At 41.8% G+C, this 22,789-nt stretch overlaps 1 protein-coding gene across 1 annotated transcript in view; it reads left to right on the plus strand.

The window, feature by feature from the left end:
- Positions 1-22,096, plus strand: part of adamts12 (ADAM metallopeptidase with thrombospondin type 1 motif 12) — a 596,791-nt gene extending 574,695 nt beyond the window's left edge. Inside the window, exon 24 of the mRNA XM_033032714.1 lies at positions 21,425-22,096. Within this exon, the coding sequence (XP_032888605.1) occupies positions 21,425-21,600 (176 nt within the window). The 3' untranslated portion in view covers positions 21,601-22,096. The remainder of the gene's footprint in view (positions 1-21,424) is intronic.
- Positions 22,097-22,789: the final 693 nt, after the last annotated feature.

Consider the following 22,789-nt stretch of genomic DNA (forward strand, 5'->3'; position numbering starts at 1 on the left):
AAATTCCAATCATTATCTTCATTTATCATTGTGAATTATGGCTGGTTGGGGCTCACCATCCCACTGCCTTCTTGTTTTGATAAACTTTGTGAATGGAGTGGTTCTTGTGAGCAGCCATCAGCTTCAACGAATGTGGTAAATTTGCTTATGTTTGTGCCTTGATTTGGTTAAAAAAAAATTTGTTCTTAATGTTTACCCTTACTGTCCTCCTACTATCATTCATTTCCAATTACCTGCTGCCCTCACCTTTACAATAGCTGCTAACATAGGTATTTCCATCATCTGGGAATGCCTGCTCAAAGCTACATAAAACATGGGAACCTCATAACCCTATCACTCAAAATACATGTGCACATCCTTTAATTTGGTTAAATTTACTTTGGTTAAATTAATCAGTGCAAAAAAGGTAAAAAATATGAATAGTTTGGACAACTCACCATGACTTGCACATCCTTCTGTAGCTCCACATCTGCCTTCCACACTTTTTGAAATCAGAGTACTTTTTCTTCGCCGCCCAATTTACACAAACATTTTTCCTGATCTAGGTAGGGTGCTTCATCCACCCACTCCAGGCTCAAACCTAATTAGTGGGGCCCAGAACAGTAAGAATCCTTGGAATTGATTCTGGCTGAAATGTATGTCCATTTTCTTTCCGCTCAGCCCCAGAGCTCTAATTGCCATCAAATTACTTTAATATTTATTTCCGATATATTCTCATTTTGTCTCCCAGCCTTTCCATTCAATCTGTAGTTTTTCCTCACCTCACAAAATAATTGTCTGTTTTCAACTGATTTTTGATGCGTCAGTAAGAGAATATGGTGTTGTTTTATTGAGTTTAAGTCTGATGTTATGTGTCAGAATTGAACCTGTGGTGTAGTGATGGATGTGGGTCAATAAGCAGCTCACACCATCATAACAGTTCAAGTGGTGGTGCCATAGAGTGTGGCTGCCTCGTCTGCAGCTATCTGTCCTTTCATTCTTTTTGAGATTTTTAGTCTGTTTTAAAATTTGTTTTTGGAGGTCTTTTGGTCTTTTTTATGTGGGAGGAGGGGAGGGAGGGGGGGAAAACTGTTTTTCTTAGTCACTTCTTGGTCGAGGATGCGACTATTCTCCGAGCTGTATCTTCGTCCCCTCCTTGTGGTCTACCATCTGAATTGGAGCGACCTTTCCTGCCGGAGACCGGCCAGAGCTTCAGCTTCAGCGCAGCACTGGATTCCATCGCGGAGCGAGCGATGCCTTACCGGGAATCGCCTTGTTGGAGCTCCGGAGAGCTGGGACTGCCGACTTCGAACACCCTGGAGCTGTTGCGTAGTTTCCAGCCACGGGCGGTGGGAGCTACCATCCGCTGGCGAAGCTGACTTTCCAGCCGCGGGCGGCGCTGTCTTTGACCTCGCGGAGCCTGGGATCTCTTGCCAAGGTCTCCAGCATTGAATCTCCGCCTAGCTCGGCCAGTGGACTTCGGAAGCCACTGTCTCCAGTAGGAAGCGGCCGAGTCGGAGGCTCCAGGCCGCTGAGAGTGTTCTTACGTTCATGAGCCTAAAACATCAGGCCACCGTGCGGCGACTGCGGAGGCCTCAATAGGCTCTGACCACGTGTGAACAGAGTAAGAGGACTGAACTTTGGTGCCTTCCCTCAGTGGGAAACGTTGATTCCACAGTGGGGGAATGTTTTTTATGTTTTATGTTAAACTCGTGTTTATGTTAAAAAAGTGTTGTGTTCAACTTTTTTGTGTGCTGCATGGTAATTCAAATTTCACTGCACCAATTGGTATATGTGACAATAAATGTCCTTTGTCCTTTGTCTAGAAGTCTAAACTTGATTTCAGCATGAATTATTATTGGATTGCTTGGTTTTACTCTAGATGTTGTAATATTTGCTCATGGAACCATTTTTGCGAACATAAATGGTGTCTTCACTAATAGTAAGATTAAACGAGAACTTACCAGTTTGAAGTTTGATCTGTATTTTATGAGGAGTTACGATGAGGGATTACGTGAAGAAGCCCGCCAGGACGCATGCGTGTCATTCTTCAAAGCAGCGGTGTGAAATCACAGATAACTGTAATGACTAAACATAGTAAGATTAGAGAAGAGCTACCAGTTAAGTATATGATCAAGGGTGGGAGCGGAGGGCACGTAATCCCTCATCGTAACTCCTCATAAAATACAGATCAAACTTCAAACTGGTAAGTTCTCGTTTAATCATACTATTTTACTTCGGAGTCACGTGAGTGACTACGTGAAGATTTTAAAGCTCTGTGATTTCATGCCATGGAAACGAGTCCATGCATCACATCTGCCTTGATGACTGTAGGAGGAATTGTGTTAACATAATTTGGACATGAATTCGACATTGAAATCATAAAATTTGTTAACACAAAATTATAACCCCTTTTTATGGGTTTAAATTAATTTACAGAACTTAAAATTGTTTCTGCAAACATTCCAGGTTTCATTACTGGTTTGTTGTAAAATAATTGGAATGTTTTTTCCCCAGACCATCCTGCTGCCTTGAGGATTTGGTCCATTGGTACATCCAACTGTATCACTGCCGATGTAGCTGCAGCCCTGGTGGAATGAGATTTAAAAATATTAGTATCCACCCCAGCCTATGTTAGCACCTGTTTCAGCCATCTTGAGATGGTCTGGACCGTCACTCTTTTGTGTGGTTGCTTGTGGCTGACCAAAAGTGCCTTCTCATTGCCTCTTAGGATTATCGTTGTCTCCATGTATAACGACAGATGTCTTACTATACAGAGACGGTCATCTGTTGGGTATGACCTAAATTGTATATTGAGGCCTGCTGATCCCTGTCTGTTCTGCTTTACTAACTCATAGATATGAAACGTAATATTTTCTGTTGAGGAAGTCATGTTGTCCAGTCTTAGTTTATGCAGTGACTGTACCCTCTGTGCCATGACCAATGCCATTAGCATGACTGTTTTTAATGTCAGTCTGTGTAGGGACAGAGCTGTTGCTGGAGACCAATTCCTGAGCATCTTCAGGACAATACTTACATCCCATATTTGGGAGTACCTGGTTCTTGGGGGATTAGTATTAAAAATTCCCCTCATAAGTTTTGTTACCAGTGGGTGAGTCCCAACAGAGTAACGCTCTGTCCCCTGCCATAGGTAAGTCGATAGGGCACTTCTGGCGCAGTTGATGGCACTGTAACTGAGCCCCTCATCATAGTGGAGGCCTGCCAGATATTCCAGAACAGACGGGATGTTCATGTCTCTGTAGGTCATGTTGTTTTTATGGCAATACATCTCCCACTTCCTGATATAGACCAGATACTGTTTTTTGGTTGACTGTCTTTGGGCCGCCGAGATCATGTTCACTGTTCGGTCCGTCAGTCCCAGTTGTAGTAGAGGTGTTTTTAAACTCTACAAATTAATAAGTTCAAATGTTTATGGCATGGGTGGCTATCCCTTGTTACGGGATGTAGCAGTAAATCTGGTCTATGTGGGATGGTGATACATGGTTCTAATACCATGTTTAATACCACTGGGAACCATGGTTGAGTAGGCCAATCGGGTACTACCAAAATACCAGACGCAGAGTCTTGTTGTATTTTCCTTAATACCCGACTGATGAGGCAGAAAGGAGGGAATGCGTAAATAAACAATTTCCCCCCAATGCAGCGAAAATGCATCTGTCGTCGCTGCCCCAGGGTCTGGTTCCCATGAAACATAATTTGATAACTGGTGGTTAAGTCTGGATGCGAATAGATCGATATCTGGTGTTCCATATTTTGCTGTAATATCAGCAAATACTTTTTTATTCAACATCCATTCGGTGTTTTCATTAAATTTGCGTGACCTGGTGCCTGCCACTAAATTTAGTCTTCCTGGTAGGTAAGTGGCTGATATCCAAATATCTCTCTGGATACACCATTGCCAAATTGTATTAGCCAGATTGTCACATGATGTCGATTTGTTTCCACCCATGTGGTTAATGTATGCTACCACGGTGGTATTGTCTATCTGTAGTCTAACATGCTGGTGATATGACCCAGTACAATATGACTTTAGGCCATGGAATGCACCCAACATTTCCAGGTAGTTTATGCCCAGTGTGAGTAATAATGATGCCTCCTGGGCAGTCCATCTACCTCCACAGCTGGTGATGGTATTGGTGGCTCCCAACCCAAGTGCACTGGCATCAGTTTGTAGTACCATGGAAGGGTTACTGACAATGATTGGATTGGAACAAAGCCAGATCTATCCACCATTTTAGTTCCATTTTAGCTTTGATTGGTAGATTCATAGGTCTGTCAAAGTGACCTGCATTAATTTTGAGTGCTTATATTTTTGCTCTCTGTAAGTTTTGGTAATGTAGAGGTCCAAATTGTGTGGCTGGAAAGGCAGCCACCATTTTGCCAATTACTTTTGCTACCAATCTGATGGATGGTTTGCAGATGTCAATGAGGTTATTGCAAGCCTCTATTAAATCTCTAGCCTTTCCCTTAGGCAGAGTCACCGACATGTGAACTGAGTCAATGGTGAACCCCAAATAGTCCATAGTAGTGGAAGACGTTAGTTTAGATTTAACTGGATGGATAATAAATCCCAGTTTTTCAAATAACTGTTTTGTGGCTGTTACAGTTTGTTTGGCCAATTCCAAAGTTTTGCCCACAATGAGTATGTCATCTAAATATGCCATGACCATGTGTTTACGTTTCCGTAGAAACGCTCGGGCTGGTTTCAAAATTTTTGTGAACAGCCTGGGGGCTGATGATATACCATTTGGCAGTGCTTTATACTGCCATTGTTGTCCCATCCAGTTGAATTTTAAGTAACATCTGTGGTCACCTCGTATAGGCACTGAATAGTAAGCATCTTTTAAATCGATGCTGGCCATGAAGTAACCTTTGGAAATTAATTGTTTAGCAGTAACAAAGGTTTCCATTTTGAAGTGAATATATTGTACAAATGTATTCAATTTTGTCAGATCTATGATGATGCGACAACCACCATCTTTTTTGTTTTTGGTAAATATATTGGACACGAATTCTAATGGTTCGTGTTGAGTTTTCTCAATTACACCTTTTACATAAAGCCGCTCCAGTTCAGCTTGCGCTTTTGATTTTTCTTTATCAGAAAGCACGAACATTCGGTTCGGTATATGTTGAATTGGAGGGCTGTACTTGTGTATAAACTCTATTGTATATCCCTGGATACTGCTTAAGATGTAAGTATCGGTTGTTAACATGCTCCATGCATTCAGAAAAGAGTGTAATCTCCCCCCAACCTCCATGCTCCGTGTATTTTGTAGGGAACCAGATCCACCTACCTCCATAGTGACCAGTGGCAGGTTTACTTCTTTTTTGTAGGTTCTTCGCTGCTGTTGTTGCGCTGGTGTCTGGATTTTCGGTTTGGTTGGCGTTGGAGGTCCCCGCATCTTCCAAGAAGGCCGGCCTGGGCCATGGCCGAAAAAGACTCATGATTTGAGTACTGGACCTTCGAGCTTTCACCAGTTCTGCTGGTGGGTGCGTAGGGGTGCTGTCTTTGGCTGTAGTGGGTTTTTGTTGGAGTCCCTTTTATTAGTCCCAGGGTTTTTGCTTCCTCATCGAGCTCCTTGACTTGCTTCGATAGGTTGCCTCCAAACAATAGTATTGGTGGTTTTGTGGTCCCAGGTTTGCACAGTCCCTGCACCCCTTGCACAATTGTCTTTCCTTCTGCGGACCCCTCTTCCAGGTCAGCCCAGAACTGACCCGCAGTGCTCCCCTCTGATGAGGTAGAAGCACTGTGCAGCCCTTCAAGAGGTACTGCTGTGGGTTTATCATAGGGCCCACAGTGACCCGACTCCATCTCCCGGAGTCTGTCACGTTGGAGCAAATGCTCCACACACCGCTCCATCCGGCTCCAGCGCACTCGGTCGCTCGCGGTTGTTCAAAGTAGGACTCCTCTGAGTCCACGGCCTTGTTTGTTTTGTGTCTAGCCTTACCGCCCGGCCGCGTGGATCTGGCCGATGCGGAGGCGACATCGGGCACAGCTGATCCCACTATCAGTGATCCGAGTGCCGCTGGCTGCTGCTGGCTGCCCGCTGCTCTGCGGTCCTCCCTCACCAGCTTTGTCGCAGCCCTCCGGTGCGGAGTTGACATCGGGCACAGCTGATCCCATTATAGGTGATTCAACTGCCGCTGGCCGCTGCTAGCCCACCAGCTTTGTCGCAACCCGTTGGTTTCTCCACCTGTAATCAGCATGGGAAAACACAAAAAGACCGCAGCTCTTACCTGCAGGTCCTGGGTTTAAATTGTCGCTACGGGGGAACGTCGTTTCACCCCGCCTCCTGCCATTTTTGACTTGTCAAAATTCAACGGCCCCATTCTGAATAGTCTCCCACCCGGCCGTGATGTTGTGGCCGGCGCGGGACCAAAAGTCGGCACAGCTGATCCCTTACGGGGGCTTGTGCCTTCAGCTGCTGCTGGCTCCCGCAACTTTGCGGTCGTCCCCAGCCAGCTTCACTCGCAGCACTTGTGGACAATATTTTGTCCAGCTTCCCCCCCTGTGTAAAAACAGCGCGGGACAAAAACTACCGCAGAGTAAATCACTTGCCTGCAGGTCGCGGTTTCAAACTTACCGCTGCGGGGGAACGCTCCACCCCGCCTGTCGTTTCGCAAGCGTGAAAGCGATATGACACGCATGCGTCCTGGCGGGCTTCTTCACGTAGTCACTCACGTGACTCCGAAGTAAAATTGCAACATAGTCTTTACTTACCACATATCATTTAAACATGCCATGTAACACGAATGTTAATTCTGAATGAATTAATCCATTAATAACTATGGCTAACTAGGAAAATTCCACAGATTATCATAAATTCATTGGATATTTTAATGCCACCTGTGCACACAATCTATGTTGTGCTGACCTTTGCTTTATAATATACTAACATTTGCCAACAGGATAATAATCTCCATCCCCCTGCTGTTGATTCTACTTTGAAAAATGCAACTCAACCTATTTGTATTTGTTGGACACAGATTTGAATAAACAGATCCATTGATTGGTAACAAATTTATCAAAAGGAAAACATATGTTCTTCAACCAGTGAAAATGAATATTTCAAAAACCTTTAAGAAAAAATGTCACACCTGTGTAACTGTCATTTGTTTTATTGCAACATGAGGGAGAATAGAAGCAAAGAAGGGCAGATGCCGGTTACAAAAAAGGACACAAAGTGCTGGAGTAATTCAGCAGGTCAGGCAGCATCTCGAGAGAACGTGGAAAGTTGATGATTCGGGTCATGGCCCTTCTGCATTCTGATTGTAGGGTGGGGGGGTGGAAGAATTCTAGAAGAGAGCAGGGGCAAGACATGCCTGGCAGGAAACAGGTTGATACAGGTGAGGAGGGCTTTTTGATAGGCAGATGCTCATGTTAATTTATTTACCCATGTTACAGGTGAAATAAGTACAAGCTGCTGCGATCTTTCCCCTGTCCTTCAATTGCAAATAGAATCACTTTATGGGAAAAAATATTGGTGAGAAAGTGAAATCCTCGGCTGCTTCCATGGACGTGGCTTTGTTGCAACATCATGGGATGGAAAGAGGTGGCCAAAGGGATTGATGTAGTTGGTTAAGAAGTAGGCAATGGTCGACCAAAGGTCCTGGTTCTCTACTGTATGTCTATGACTCCATGAGATACTGGGGTAGTATAGGCACTGCAAATTTTGTAGTAAAGCATCAGCCACCACTTTATTTCCAATGTATCCTTTATAATTATATACTGTGTGACTTGGATGTGGACAGATTGGTTAGTAAGTTTGCAGATGACAACAGGATTGCTGGGGTCACAAACTGTGATTGACTGATAATACTACATTTATTCTGACCCCAGCCCTTGATTAATGTAACTGATGATTCTATAGGAGATTGTAGTCAATAGTTATTCCATTGTAATCAAAAAGCAATAAACTGCTGGAAATGTGAATCGAAAATTGAAAATACTGGAAACACTCGGCAGGTTAGACAGCAACTATAGTGAGAGAATCAAATGTACTGACTCAGTTTGATGACCTTTCATGAGACCATCAGAAAAGTAAATTGTTGCTTGGTTTTCTTTACATCAGAATTTTCAGCTCCTTGACTTTTATTGCTCCCTCGTGGTCATTGTCAACAATCTTACATGAAGAATACAGTCACACAAGGGCATTTTTTCCCCCCCCAATTATTGTTAAGAAAATGAATAACTCGATGATTGAAATGTAACTTCAATAAGGAATGAGAAAACTATTGTTGATGAGGGAGGAGAAAACTAATCAGAATTTTTTTACTTAGCAGGGCAGGAAACTGAACAAGTCAGATTTATGTGAGTCTTTATAGTTAGGCTTGCGTGCGTGTAATAAGGTTTGAGTTGTAATCTGGACTTTCATCATCAGTAAAACCAGGAATACAAAAGGAAATATTAATTCCAAAAGAAGCTAGAAATTCCATAAAGGTAGAAATACACGACAGACCATCAGAAAAGTAAATTGTTGCTTGCTTTTCTATACATCAGAACTTTCAGCTCACCCCCGCAGTACACTCATAGCTCCAATTGTTGATTTCACTGTAAATAGGGGCCAGATCATCAGAATCCCTGGAGTAACAGAATGAATGAATGAATACTTCATTGTTACATGTGACAAGTCACAGTGAAATTCTTTGCTTGCATACCCAAGATAAGCAATAGTCACCCCATAAAGAGCAGCGACAAAGTACCCAATGTATATAAAGTATTCAAATTATTTCCCTGGCTGTTCCACTGCTTTTCTTTGAAGTGGAAGGAAACCGCAGTAAGTAAGATGTCTCCTTAACCTTTCTGTTGTAAGATTTAGCTGTGTTTTGATTCTGCTATTTTGTTTGGCACGTCTATCTGACCATTTAGCTCTCTTTAAGGAAGTTCTTCTCAAGTGCAGTATTTTTTTTAGTTCTGGTTACATTGAGGTCACCTAGCATGTGTTTGTGTATAAAATCAAGTAATTTGCTTCAACAGCGTTCTCTACTGTCATCAAAACTAACATGCTCACAATTTGCTTCCTGGACCCATCTCATTAACATAGGGCAAAAAAACAACAAGTATTCATTCTCATGAACCTCACCCATTATTTCCTCTTATAAACCTCACACATAAAATCTCCTCCACAACCGAGTTTGCTTTATCTCAAAAGCGTCATGCTCCTTAAGTGTAAACTGATTTGCCCTGCAGTGACTTACATCTATCCCATTATTAAATCATTGCGGTGTAAGTACCACATCCATCTGTCCTCCAGAATAGAGTTCATCATTTAGCCTGTAATAGGCCGGGGGAGGAACAACTTGAAATATCCTTGAGTTGAATGTTAAAGGTTTGGCTAACAGAATAATTCAGAAACTGATCTTTTGAACTCTCCTGAAAGTGTTACACACCCGCTTGCCAATTCTGGGATATCCCTCTTAAATGTGACAATCTACTTTGGATGCCTCTGTTAGGCCACAAATAATTTGTTCAGCAATTCAAACGCTTTCATTTGTTACAATCCATTACATTCAAGAAGAATAAAATGTCAATGTAAGTGAACTTCAATTTAAAAAACTGAGACAGGAGTGTGCGGAAACAAGGCCAAATTATTAATGGGGCAGATGATTCGGGTAGAGAAAAAAAAAAAAAAGTGCACGAGTAGGCCCTTCGGCCCTTCAATATGATCATGGCTGATCATCTAAAATCAGTACCCCATTGTTGCTTTTTTCCCCCCATATCCCTAAGATACACAGTTCAGCTGATGCAGAAAAGGCTGGCAAGTATTTCTACTTGCAAGACAGGAATTTATTGATGACAGTTAATTAGATGAACTGAAGAAAAACTCTTTTCAAAAATTGTGCATTGTAATCAGGAGAGAACTCCACCTATACAGATCTTTTATATCCTCAGGAGATCCAAAAGCATTTTATCGGAAGATATCTTCCATCGTGGAATTCAGACTCCTTTTCAGACTCTCCAGCTGGTCCTCAGACTACTGGCAGTCACAAACTCACAGAGTGCGTGAAGATTAGGGAGGTTGCCCTGAAGTAAGTCTGAAGAAGGAAGGGTCTCAACGTCAACTCTTCCATTTTTCCAGAGATGCTGCCTGACTCGCAGAGTTTCTCCAGCATTTTAAACAAAAGCCAAACAGGAGGGAGAAAATTAGTTCGGCCAAATAGCCTTTATCTATACCATATTTTTCATGATTTCATGATTGTACGACCATAGTTACACCAGGATAGTATCTATACAAGGATTTTCCTGCTGAAACATAGGCAGAATATCCAGGGGGTTTCAGGGAGGCCCTTCTTCAGTGAGAGTTAGGGGAAAGGGAAGCGAGAGACATTGAAGGTAAATAGAACGAATGAATTAAAGATATTCTGTTTACCTTCTATATCTCTCATTTCTTTTTCACCTGCTTCTCAGACTGAAGAACGGTCTCGACCGTAAACGTCACCTACTCCTTCTCTCCAGAGATGCTGCCTGACCCCAGCATTTTGTGTCTACCTCCGGTGTAAACCAGCATCTGCAGATCCTTCCTACACATGCTACTGATACTTGATGCTTTGCATTATTCTGGTACGATACACTATCTCCAGGACAAGCAAGGCAAATGACCTGAACAAGGAAATAATTAAAATGAGTCTTGAATGCAGCACCGTGACCTGAAACATCAAATATTGCTTTGCCTGCACAGATGCTGCTTTACCCACTGAGTTCCTCCAGCAGTTTGTTATACAGAATGTATTCAGACCCTTCAGTTTTTCTACATTTTGTTACGTTACAGCCTTATTCTGAAATGGATTAAATTCTTTTTTTAATCATCATCAATCTACACACAATACCCCATAATAAAAAAGTGAAAACAGCTGTTTAGAAATTTTTGCAAAGTAATTAAAAAGAAATAACTGAAATATTTTGGCGGTCTGAAGAACGACAACTGGGGTTTCCAACAGATCTTTATTCAAAAGTTCGATTTCCAGAATACAGGTTCTTCAGACACGTCTGTCCACAACGGTGGTCAGTGCTGAACTAATGCGCGCAAGCAAAAACCGCGCGAAACAAGCGGCCCCTCCCGAGTCACGTGACCGCTGCTTCTGAACGCCAGGTTCGATCTCTGCATACGCCGCTATAATATCACATTTGCATAAGTATTCAGACCTTACTCTGCACTTTGTTGAGGCACCTTTGGCAGCGATTACAGCATCAAGTCTTCTTGGGTAAGTCACTACAAGCTTGGGACACCTGTATTTGGGTAATTTCTCCCATTCTTCTCTGCATATCCTCTCAAGCTCTGTCAGGTTGGATGGGGAACGTTGATGCACAGCTAATTTCAGGTCCCTCAAGAGATGTTCGATCGGGTTCAAGTCCAGGCTCTGACTGGGCCACTCAAGGACATTCACAGACTTGTCACAAAGCCACTCCTGTGTTGGCTTGGTTGTGTGCTTAGGGTCATTGTCCTGTTGGAAGGTGAACCTCCGCCCCAGTCTGAGGTCCTGTATGCTCTGGAGCAGCTTTTTATCAAGGATCTCCCTGTACTTTGCTCCATTCATCTTTCCATCGATCCCGACTAGTCTCCCAGTTCCTGCCGCTGAAAAACATCCCCATAGCATGATGCTGCCACCACCATGCTTCACCATAAGTATAGTATTGGCGAGGTGATGAGCAGTGCCTGGTTTTCTTCTGACTTGACCCTTGGCATTCAGGCCAAAGAGTTCAATCTTGGTTTCATCAGACTGGAGAATCTTGTAGAGGTGCCTTTTGGCAAACTCCAAGCGGGCTGTCATGTGCCTTTTACTGAGGAATGGCTTCTGTCTGGCCACTCTACCATAAAGGCCTGATTGGTGGAGTGCTGCAGATATAGTTGTTCTTCTGGGTGGTTCTCCCATCTCCACAGAGGAACACTGTCAGAGTGACCATCGGGTTCTTGGTCACCTCCCTGACCAAGGCCCTTCTCCCCCGATTGCTCAGTTTGGCCGGGTGGCCAGCTCTATGAAGGGTCCTGGTGGTTCCAAAGTTCTTCCATTTAAGAATGATGGAGGCCACTGTGCTCTTCGGGTCTGCAATGCTGTAGAAATTGTTTTATACCTTTCCCCAGATCTGTGTCTCAACACAATCCTGCCATCTTCATAGCTCGGTATTTGCTCTGACATGCACTGTCAACTGTTGAACCTAATATAGACAGCCTTTCCAAATCATGCACAATCAATTTAATTTACCACAGGTGGACTCCAATGAAGTTGTAGAAACATCCCAAGGATAATCAATGTAAACAGGATGCACCTAGGCTCAACGTTGAGTGTCAAGGGTCTGAATATTTACGTAGAATCTGATATTTCATTTAGTTATTTTATTTACTTCTAAACACCTGTTTTTGATTTATTATTGTGGTATAGTGTGTAGATTGATGATTAAATAAATGAATTTAATCAATTTTAGAATAAAGCTGCAACGTAACTAAAATGTGGAAAAAGTGAAGGGGTCTGAATACTTTCTGAATGCACAGTATATTTTTTTAAAACACACCAAAAATACAAACGCATATGCTTCAACTGATGGGGTCAGTATTGGAAATGGATGCCAACATAATCAGCAATGGTCATATATTGACTGTGCACCTGGTGTTCTTTTCTTGACATCACACCATTTGAATTAGATCTTCTTGTGCTCAGAGAAAACGGGTAATTAGTATTGCAATGCAGAGCCTTTTAACAATCACTGATTGAGACATATTTCAAAAGCTATCAGTAATTATATCCTCCACTCCACAATCTATTGTGCTGCCCATGTCCAATGAAGGAACTTAAGGGGATTTTCTTTTAGGAATGTTGTCATGACCCTCACTTGGATACTCCAATGGAGTGTGGTCAACTGGACTGGGACAGCTGTGAATTTAATTCCATCATAATTTCATCTCATTTAAATGCATGTGAAATTAAAATTGGAGCCATCCAAATTGATTTGTTCAGCACTTGAAACTAAAGCTTGCGATTGAAAACAATCTTAAACCAACACCAGCTGTGCCAATAAGACAAATAAACAGGATCTTAGTGTTCTGGTCTAAAAAGAGCTGTACTACCAAAGAGGTCCCAAGGATCTTAGTATATACAGCCAAAGAATGCAGAAAAATGCATGAGAAGCAATCAGCAAACACAAACCTAAGTACTGATTACTCTCATAATCACAAAGATGGAAGGAATATTACACATCTCAGCTGTTTCCCTGATATATTCTATGAATTATTGAATTTACCAAAAGCACATCCCAAATACGTTATATTCAAGATTTGGATTTATGACCAAGCGCCTTTGTTAGCAGAATTCAGATACGGTAGGTTCTGTGCTGATTTTAAAGTCAAGTGTGGTTTGAAAATACATATAAACTCGGTGGCAAAAGTCAGAATATAAAATCTGCTCTGAATGTGCAATCGAGCAATATAAATGAACATGTCACAGTCATAAAGTCATAGAGTGATACAGTGTGGAAACAGGCCCCACCAATTCGCCCACACCGCCAACAATGTCCCAGCTACACTAGTCCCACTTGCCTGCGCTTGGTCCATATCCCTCCAAACCTGTCCTATCCATGTACCTGTCTAGTTGAGTACCAGCCTCAACTACCACCTCTGGCAGTTTGTTCCATAAACCCACCACCCTTTGTGTGTAAAGGTTACCTCTCGGATTCCTATTAAATCTTTTCCCCTTCACCTTGAACCTACAGTATGTCCTCTGGTCCTTGATTCTCCTACTCTGGGCAAGAGATTCTGTGCATCAACCCGATCTATTCCTCTCATGATTTTGTATACCTCAATAAGATCTCCCTTCATCCTCCTGCGCTCCATGGAATATAGACACAGCCTACTAAAACCTCTCCATATAGCTCACACCCTCTGGTCCTGGTAAGATCCTCGGAAATCTTTTCTGAACCATTTCAAGCTTGACAATATCTTTCCTATAACATGGTGCCCAGAACTGAACACAATATTCTAGATGCGGTCTCACTAACGTCTTATACAACTGCAACATGACCTTCCAACTTCTATACTCAATACTCTGCCTGATGAAGGCCAAAGTGCGAAAAGCCTTTTTGACCAGGTACATAAGTACCTGCAACTCGACCTTCAAGGAACCATGCACCTGTACTTCTAGATCCCTCTGCTCTACAACACTACCCAGAGGCCTACCATTTACTGCGTAGGTCCTGCCCTTGTTTGACGTTCCAAAATGCAACACCTCACACTTCTCTGTATTGAATTCCATCAACCATTCCTCCGCCCACCTGGCCAATCGATCCAGATCCTGCTGCAATCTTTCACAACCATCTTCACTATCTGCAAAACCACTAACTTTTGTATCATCAGCAAACTTGATAATCTTGATATGTTCGCATCCAAATCATTGATGTAGATGACAAACAGTAACGGGCCCAGCACCGAATCCTGAGGCACACCACTAGTCACAGGCATCCAGTCTGAAAAGCAACCTTCCACCATTATCCTCTGCATCCTTCCATGGAGCCAATTTGCTATTCATTCAGCTATCTCTCCTTGGATCCCATGCAATCTAACCTTCCAGAGCAGCCTACCATGCAGAACCATGTTGAATGCCTTACTGAAGTCCATGTACACAACATCTACAGCTCTGCCCTCATCAAATTTTTTGGTCACGTCTTCAAAAAAATCAATCAGATTTGTGAGACACAAACTCCCACGTACCAAACCATACTGACTGTCCCTAATCAGCCCTTGCCCATCCAAATGCCTGTACATTCTATCCCTCAGAATACTCTCCAGTAACTTACCAACTCTAGATGTTAAGCTCACCAGCCTATAGTTCCTGCCCGTGTTCGACATCCCAAAATGCAACACCTCACACTTATCTGTATTAAATTCCATCAACCATTCCTCCACCCACCTGACCAATCGATCCAGATCCTGCTGCAATCGTTCACGACCATCTTCAGTATCTGCAAAACCACAAAGTGCCATCAACGTGGCAATTTAAAATATGAAGGAAAGAACAGTCACCATAAGAGTGGGGCTGGAGATCCCAGAGTAAGTGTATTTTCTATCTAAACTGTATTTAAAGCTAACCAGGACTATCTGCGTCTTCAGTTGACGCATCTTGGGAGATAGCTGGACAATTTAATTGCCTCTGAATTAAAGCTGACAGTGCAGCAGAAGAAACAGCCCTGGCTCATCAGCTACTATTGTCTTTCAACCAATGCAGGTTAGGTGAATATTGGACTTGTTTGTCCATGGGTGCAGTAAAACGCACCTTCAGACACAGTTCATAGATACTTATTATTTCATGATCAGAGACTGCTCTGGGAAAAGCAGATTTTCAACCTGCATAAAGGAAAGTGGATATTGACTCTAAAAGATTAGCTACTAATGGTCATTTATGGAATCTTCTGCATCCTGATCAAACTGGAGTTCACAGAAATTGTGGCCTTAACACTACAATTTACAACATTGACTCCACAAGGTCACACAGTGACGGTTTTAAGGTGGCCTTTCCTTTATTTATTATCAAAGGAAAGACACCACCAGTCCTCAAAATACTTCAGCTGTTCACAGAATAAATTTGCTTAACCGTTTGGGAAATACACTATATGCAGAAGAAGTATATGGGTAATTACAGATGGTACAGTGGGCCTCTGTGAGCAATTACCTGCTACTAATGGGACTATTTCATGGAGTTGCCTACTTGTTAAAGAAGACAATGATTTAAGAGTCATCCCACAAGCAGTACACTGAATTTAAACTCTGCTTATCTGAGCAGCCTTTAATGGAATAGTAATAATTGCACAAGTTATTTATTGCAACACCGTTTTCAAAACCTGCACACGCTCATGTTGACTGGAGGAAATATTTGTGTTATATTATTAATTTCAATTTAATATGGGTGACATTTTGGAAATGTGTTCCTTTTGATAACATAGAGAGTAAGTCCCTCAACAATACACAGCAGATGTCACCTAACAGCATGTGTCAGACTTCGAGCTATGCAATTTCCTTTTCAGCTTATCTGGAGGAGTTGAGGACCACTTACCATCTTGTTAATTTCTGGTAGATTTATACAAACATAAAAAATCCTTTGATAGAAAGTAACCCTAAGGACATCTGCTTAAATATCAATTTATGTGAATGTTGGCTTAAGAAATTGTTGCCGTTCATTTCAAATTATGAATAATTTCGAGAGCAAAAAAGCAACAGGGAAATAAAAACAGCTCCAGATTTGTATTACAGCATCCCTGGAGAACATGAGTAGGTGACGTTTCAGGTCTGGACTCTTCTTCAGATGTTTGCCTATCTATGTTCTCCAGGAATGCTGCCTAACCTGCTGAGTTATTCCACGTTTGTGTCTTTCCTTGGTTAACCAGCATCTGCAGTTCATTGTTTCCCCAGGTTTGTTGTGTATTTATTAGTATAATCCTGTGAAGGAACTCTCAAAATGACTGGCTGAGTTTTCTTGGGGTTTGCCTCATTATCCAACGTATGCAAAATCACATGCAGATCACAGACAATTAATGTAATGGTAAACCGGTCCCTGCAAATAATCTATCCCACTTTATTGCCCTAACATGTGATAATCAATTGGTACAAGGATGGGGGAAATTCTGTATACCCACATTACGTTCCACCTTGATACAAAATTGGCTTGAAGTTAGGAGATAGAGGGTGCTGGTAGAGAGCTATTTTCAAGGGTTACGGACCAGGCGCAAGCAAATGGAACGAGCTTGGTTAGACACCTTGGTCGGCATGGATGAGATGGGTCAAAGGCCCTGTTTCTTTGCTATGCGGCTCTCTGATTGTGATTCTATTTTTGATCGTCTTTCACAGTTTACCTATCCTTGCAACCCTTTATAGGCTGTTCCTTTGTTACACGCTACATTTCTCTTGTATTGCCCATACACATTTTTAAAAAAAGGCTAAAATGAAGTGAAATAACAAGCAATTTTCTACACACATTGCAAATGGAAAACAGCAAAATCTGAAACAGAAGCTGAAAATGCTATGAAAACATTACATGTCCAGCAGTATGTATGAAGCGAGCAATGAAGTTAACTTAGTTCAATGGCCACCAGTCATTGATGGAAAAGACACATTTATATTAAGATGCAGAGAGGGGAGGGCGGAGAGAATAAAGGGAATACCTGTGTTGCAGACAAATAGATGGTTGAGGTTACAATCACTTTAAATTTCAGATCCTTTCACAAGTGTTAAACCTATTCTGGCCCCGCACACTTCTCAATTGCTGTAAATTGTTCAATGCCACAGTGGCACAGCGGTAGCGCTGCTGCTCATAGTGCCAGAGACCCGGGTACGATCCCGAGTATTGGTGTTGTCTGTGTGGAGTTTGTATGTTCTCCCTATGTCCGCGTAGGCTCACTCCGGGTGCTCTCACATTCCAAAGACAAGCAAATTTGTAGGTTAATTTGCTTCTGTAAATTGCCCCTAGTGTGTAGGATGTGAAAGTGGGATAACATAGAACTAGTGTATTGGTGATCGATGGTCGACATGGTCTTGGGAGGGCAGAGGGTCCGTTTCCACGCTGCATCTCTAAATAAACCAAACTAAACCTAATGTACGTGCGGTAGCTGATAGATGTAAATTCTACCCCTTAATTCTGTAATCCTGTTTTTGTTTTCTAAGTGCTCTCTTATCAATGTCAGACTAATTAGTCTCAAGTTCATTTAGTTTCTCTCCTTCGTTTGTAAAACAAGGGGTTCCATTTGGCGGCCTAACAATCAAATAAATCTTTTCAATTGAATTTGGAGAGATGAAAGCTATTATATCTACAGCCTCTGTTGCCATCAACTCCAAAACGTTGGTATGCAGTTCTTCAAGTTCTGGAGACTAATCAGGTTTCATCAGTTGAGTATTGGAGCAAAGAGGTCCTTCTGCAGTTGTGCAGGGCCCTGGTGAGATCACACCTGGAGTATTGTGTGCAGTCTCCACAATTGAGGAAGAACATTCTTGCTATTGAGGGAATGCAGCGTAGGTTCATGAGGTTAATTCCAGGAATGATGGGACTGTATGTTTAAAGAATGGAGCGACTGGGCGTGTATACACTGGAATGTAGAAGGGTGAGGGGGGATCTTATGGAAACATATAAGATTATTAAGGGATTGGACATGCTAGAGGCAGGAAACATGTTCCTGATGTTGGGGGAGTCCAGAACCTGGGGCCATAGTTTAAGAATAAGGGGTAGGCCATTTAGAACGGAGACGAGGAAAAACTTTTTCACCCAGAGAGTTGTGAATCTGTGGATCACTTAAAGATAGCGGAGTCAAGGGATGTAGTGAGAAGGCAGGAACGGGGTACTGATTGTGGATGATCAGCAATGATCAGAATGGCTCAAAGGACCGAATGGCCTACTCCTGCACCTCTTGTCTATTGTCTATTGTCTATTCTCATTCATTTCTCGATAACTATTTTTCTAATGACAACAACTTTCTTTAAGCTTCTCATTCATTCAATACCTATAATGTCATAGAATTTTTGAAACAACCGATAAATGGGCCCTTTTGGTTATGATGGCTAACTATACTGATCTCATTTGCCTACACTAGACTCTTATTCCTTTATACCTTTCCTATCTGTGTACTTGTCCAAAAAACTGAACAACTGAAAGGCCTGTTTCTGTACTGTGCAATTCTGACTCTAGTCCTCCACTATTTCTAAGAGGTTTTCTGCACGGACACAATATATTTATATCATTTATCTGCAATTCCCTTAAGGGCCAGTCCCACTTTCACGACTTAATTCAAAACCTCTGCCGAGTTTAAAGGATCTAAAAAAAAAATCAAGATCGTGGTAATCTACCAACTCCTACGACCTTCCACGACTATGTTCACGAACTCCTGCGATTATGTCTACGAATTCCCACGACTATTTTGATGCCCTCCTTACGAGTAAAAAGTTGCAATTTCTTTCATCCCAACCATTTATTTACTCATGGACATTTTTTATCGGGCTGGAAAAAACGTCCCGACTTACCTGATGCCACGATTACCTACGGCTAGCAAACGAGCCGCTACGATATATCTACGAACTCCTACGACCTCCTACGGACTCATTACGAACATTCTGCGAGTTTGAATCAAGGGGAAAACTCGGGAGAATTTGTGAATTACCTCGTGAAAGTGGGACACGCCCTTTATTCTATAATGTAGGTCTGAGTGTGCCCATGTGAACTTTAGCTATTAGTTACATTTTTACATATTGAGCAAAGGTCGTACCATATATTTTTATGTTTATCATTGTATTATATTTTACCTTTTCCCATCAAGGTAGGCCTTTGCTAAGTTAAGACATTTCTCCAATCCTCAGACTTACTGATTCTTATTTTGACAACATCACACTGGGTAGAATGAATGTGTAAACGATTCGGTTCGAGACCCTTCTTCAGACCTTAACCCGAAAAGTCACTCATTCCTTCTATCCAGTGAAGCTGCCTGTCCCGCTGAGTTACTCCAGCATTTTATGTCTAGCTTTGGTGTAAACCAGCACATGCAGTTCCTTCCTACACACTTTTTAAAATCTCTGATCTCATACTTCCTTTAATTTCTCTTAATGAATTTGTCTAAAGCACTTGTTGGATTTTTTCAGTGTAAAGGGGGCCACGAGTGGCACCAAAACACTACATCTATTTGTTTGTGCACGTTGGGTTGACATTAGACGAAACGGTGGACCACGTGAAAGATGCATCATCGAGGCTAACCCTGACCTTCCCATCCATGGCTGAGTTGAACAATCTACCCAACATGCGCCTGAAGTCCCGCAAACCCTTCTGGTCTTCTGTTAAATCTCTGGAAGACTTTGACTCCAAGATTGAGTGGCGCAGAGCATGGAAAGATGCCAACACCAACTACAGAGAGATCATCACAGATCCCACAGTGAAACCACTGCGTTTTGACCTCCATGGCAAGCAATGGCTAACCCTGAACAGATTCCGCACCCTCCATGCAAGAGCAGCCCATCATCTGGATAAGTGGGGGATGACAGACAGCCCAGCTTGCGACAGCAGACATCCAGACCAGACCACCCCACATATCGTGAATGATTGCCCACTGAGGCTTTTCCCTGGAGGCATCAAAGCCATCCACCCAGTAACTGATGCTGTTCTGGCCTGGACGTCTACCTTTGATCTACAACTTTAGGCTGTGCACACCATACGCAAGAAATAAAAGTGTAAAGGGAGTTACGAAACTTGTGAACTCTGTATTAGTTCTTTAAACTTTGACAATTGCTGCTTTACTGTTATATATTTTAGTTTCATTTTTGCATCTGCCATAGCTAACTCGTGCCTCGTGTCTACTTACTTTCCTTTATTCAGGCAGATCAATATATTTTTATCAGAGGAATTCAGGGATATGGGGTTAGGCAGAGAGTGAAGCTGAGGTAAGATCAGACATCTTCATATTGAATGGTTGAACAATCACACACAGTTAAAAGCCCAACTGAAGTTTCAACTTCTTATGTTCCTTTATCTTTAGTCAGAAGTTCTGAGGCACAGTTGCTGCTCTGAGACGGCAACACCCCACGGATTGCCACTCAAATGCTAACTCAACCCAATCAACTTTCAGCATGTGGAGAAAGTAAACCCAGGGCCTTGGGCCGGGCCCTTCATGATCCAACACTATCCATATGTCAAGGCAAAATATAGCATCAAATTGTATTTTCCATAATGTTTTTGATCTTATTTTTAGGAAGTGCTCCAAAGGTTCCAGTGCTCACAGGGCTGAACTGAATAATAGACATGGATCGACTTTGCATTACTGGTCCAATGATTTGCAGTAAAGACTGAAACAAAGAGCTAGTGCAAAAAATTGATTATGGTCACCCATCACCCATGGTCTTAATAAATAGCTGGGTCAAGTGTCCAACTCCTGGTTTAATTCATATGTTTGTATCACAACAAACCAGAGATTGATACTGATCTTCTGCTGATGTCAAAATCATCACAGATTGTGGACATTTTAGAATTAGGTTTATTATTGTCATGTGTACCAAGGTACAGTGAAAATTTTTATTTTGCATGCCACACAATCAGATCAGATAATATTAAAATTAAACACTATCAAGTCAAACCCAAGTACAATAGGTAGAGCAAAAAATATAGTTCTCAATGCAGAATATGGGGGAGAATGTATATGGGGAGAAAGCAGGGACAGGGTAATGATTTTGGATGACCAGCCATGATCATATTGAATGGTGGTGCTGGCTTGAAGGGCTGAATGGCCTACTCCTGCACCTATTGTCTATGTTTCTAATATAGTTCTCAGTGCAAATATAATTTTTCAGTGCAGAATATAGCTTTAAGTGGTGGATGATGTGAAATGTTTAAGTGGTGGATGATGTGCAATGTTTAAGTGGTGGATGATGTGAGATGTTGATGCAAAACATTAAATAACACTGCCAATATTGTTTTCCAGAAAACATCTGTATTAAGGACAGAATGTCAGAAAAATTTTGCCTCACCTTGAAGAAATTGGGTCGATGCACCATGGCGGCAATAAAATTTCAGTGCTGTCAAACCTGCCAGAAATTTAATGTCACGATAAGGAGAAAAGGATTTGATCGTGGTTCCAGCCGAAGAACCAATTCGTGAAAGGCAGTTTGGATTTACATTTAGAGGATCTGGAACTTGGCTTCTTTAAACAAGGTTTAGAATGATTTGCCAAGATGCTGTTTAATTCTCACAATTCTTGGTTGACTAAAGAACTCGGTATATATGCAGTTCCCAGGTGCAGGGAAGCAGTTTGATTGCACATCAATTTACTTATTTTGTCAGTTCTTAATCATTGCAACCTCAATTAGTTCATTTCATAGGACTTCCTATTCTTTAGACTTAAATACTTATAAGAAACTTTTTACCATAATTTCAAAAATTCCAACTTAAGCAGAAGGTTTTTATTTCCTGTTTTGATGGTTTTCCTTTTCAATCTTAAAACCAGAACACTTGAAAATAAGTATTAATACTATTGTGTTTGATAAGAATACATTTTCCTGGGCATCCTTCATTTTCCCTAATATCCTTTCTTGTAATTCCTCTCAACCATCTGATGCCAATGCCACATTGAAACATAGGGTTAACGTCTTTCTGACAGCGAGATACTGAGTTGGATGATCAGCCATGATCATATTGAATGGCGGTGCAGGCTCGAAGGGCCGAATGGCCTACTCCTGCACCTAATTTCTATGTTTCTATGTTTCTATGAATACCCATTACATAGTAAATATATATTATCCATTATCCTTTGTATTAGTATCAGGACATCTTGGAGACACAACCTTTCTTCTGTAATCGTGTTTTAAACTGCGGTGCTTAATTAAAATGCATTTTAAATTGTGGTAAGCTGTCGCCGAATGCAAATCTGTAGGTTCAGTGGTCTGGTGTCAGATGTAAGTTCATTATTTGGTTAGTTTGCTGTTTTTGTTAATTAAGTCAATTCTTAATCTTCAGAACAGGCAAAGAAATTCCACACAGTGAAATGTAAAAGTAAATACAGAACATGGCTTGGTTCAAAAAGAGATATATTTTCATCAATGACAATTGGGAATAGATGAGAAGGATGTATTGTTAACTAAGATATGTCACATATCAAAAGGACTGAAATTGGCCACTCTTATCCTGACAGGATGAATGCTATAATTTTTCTGACATCTTGGGCTTCTAATTAGACAGAGCATGTTTGCAGGACCCCTTTGTGATGGTGGAAGTAGATGAGAATCCCAAAATCCTGGGGCCCTGCACGCTACTGCGCGTCACTGCCAACGCCACCACACCTCACCACGTG

Source organism: Amblyraja radiata, chromosome 1 (genome assembly GCF_010909765.2).
Source record: "Amblyraja radiata isolate CabotCenter1 chromosome 1, sAmbRad1.1.pri, whole genome shotgun sequence".
Classification (NCBI taxonomy): Eukaryota; Metazoa; Chordata; class Chondrichthyes; order Rajiformes; family Rajidae; genus Amblyraja; species Amblyraja radiata.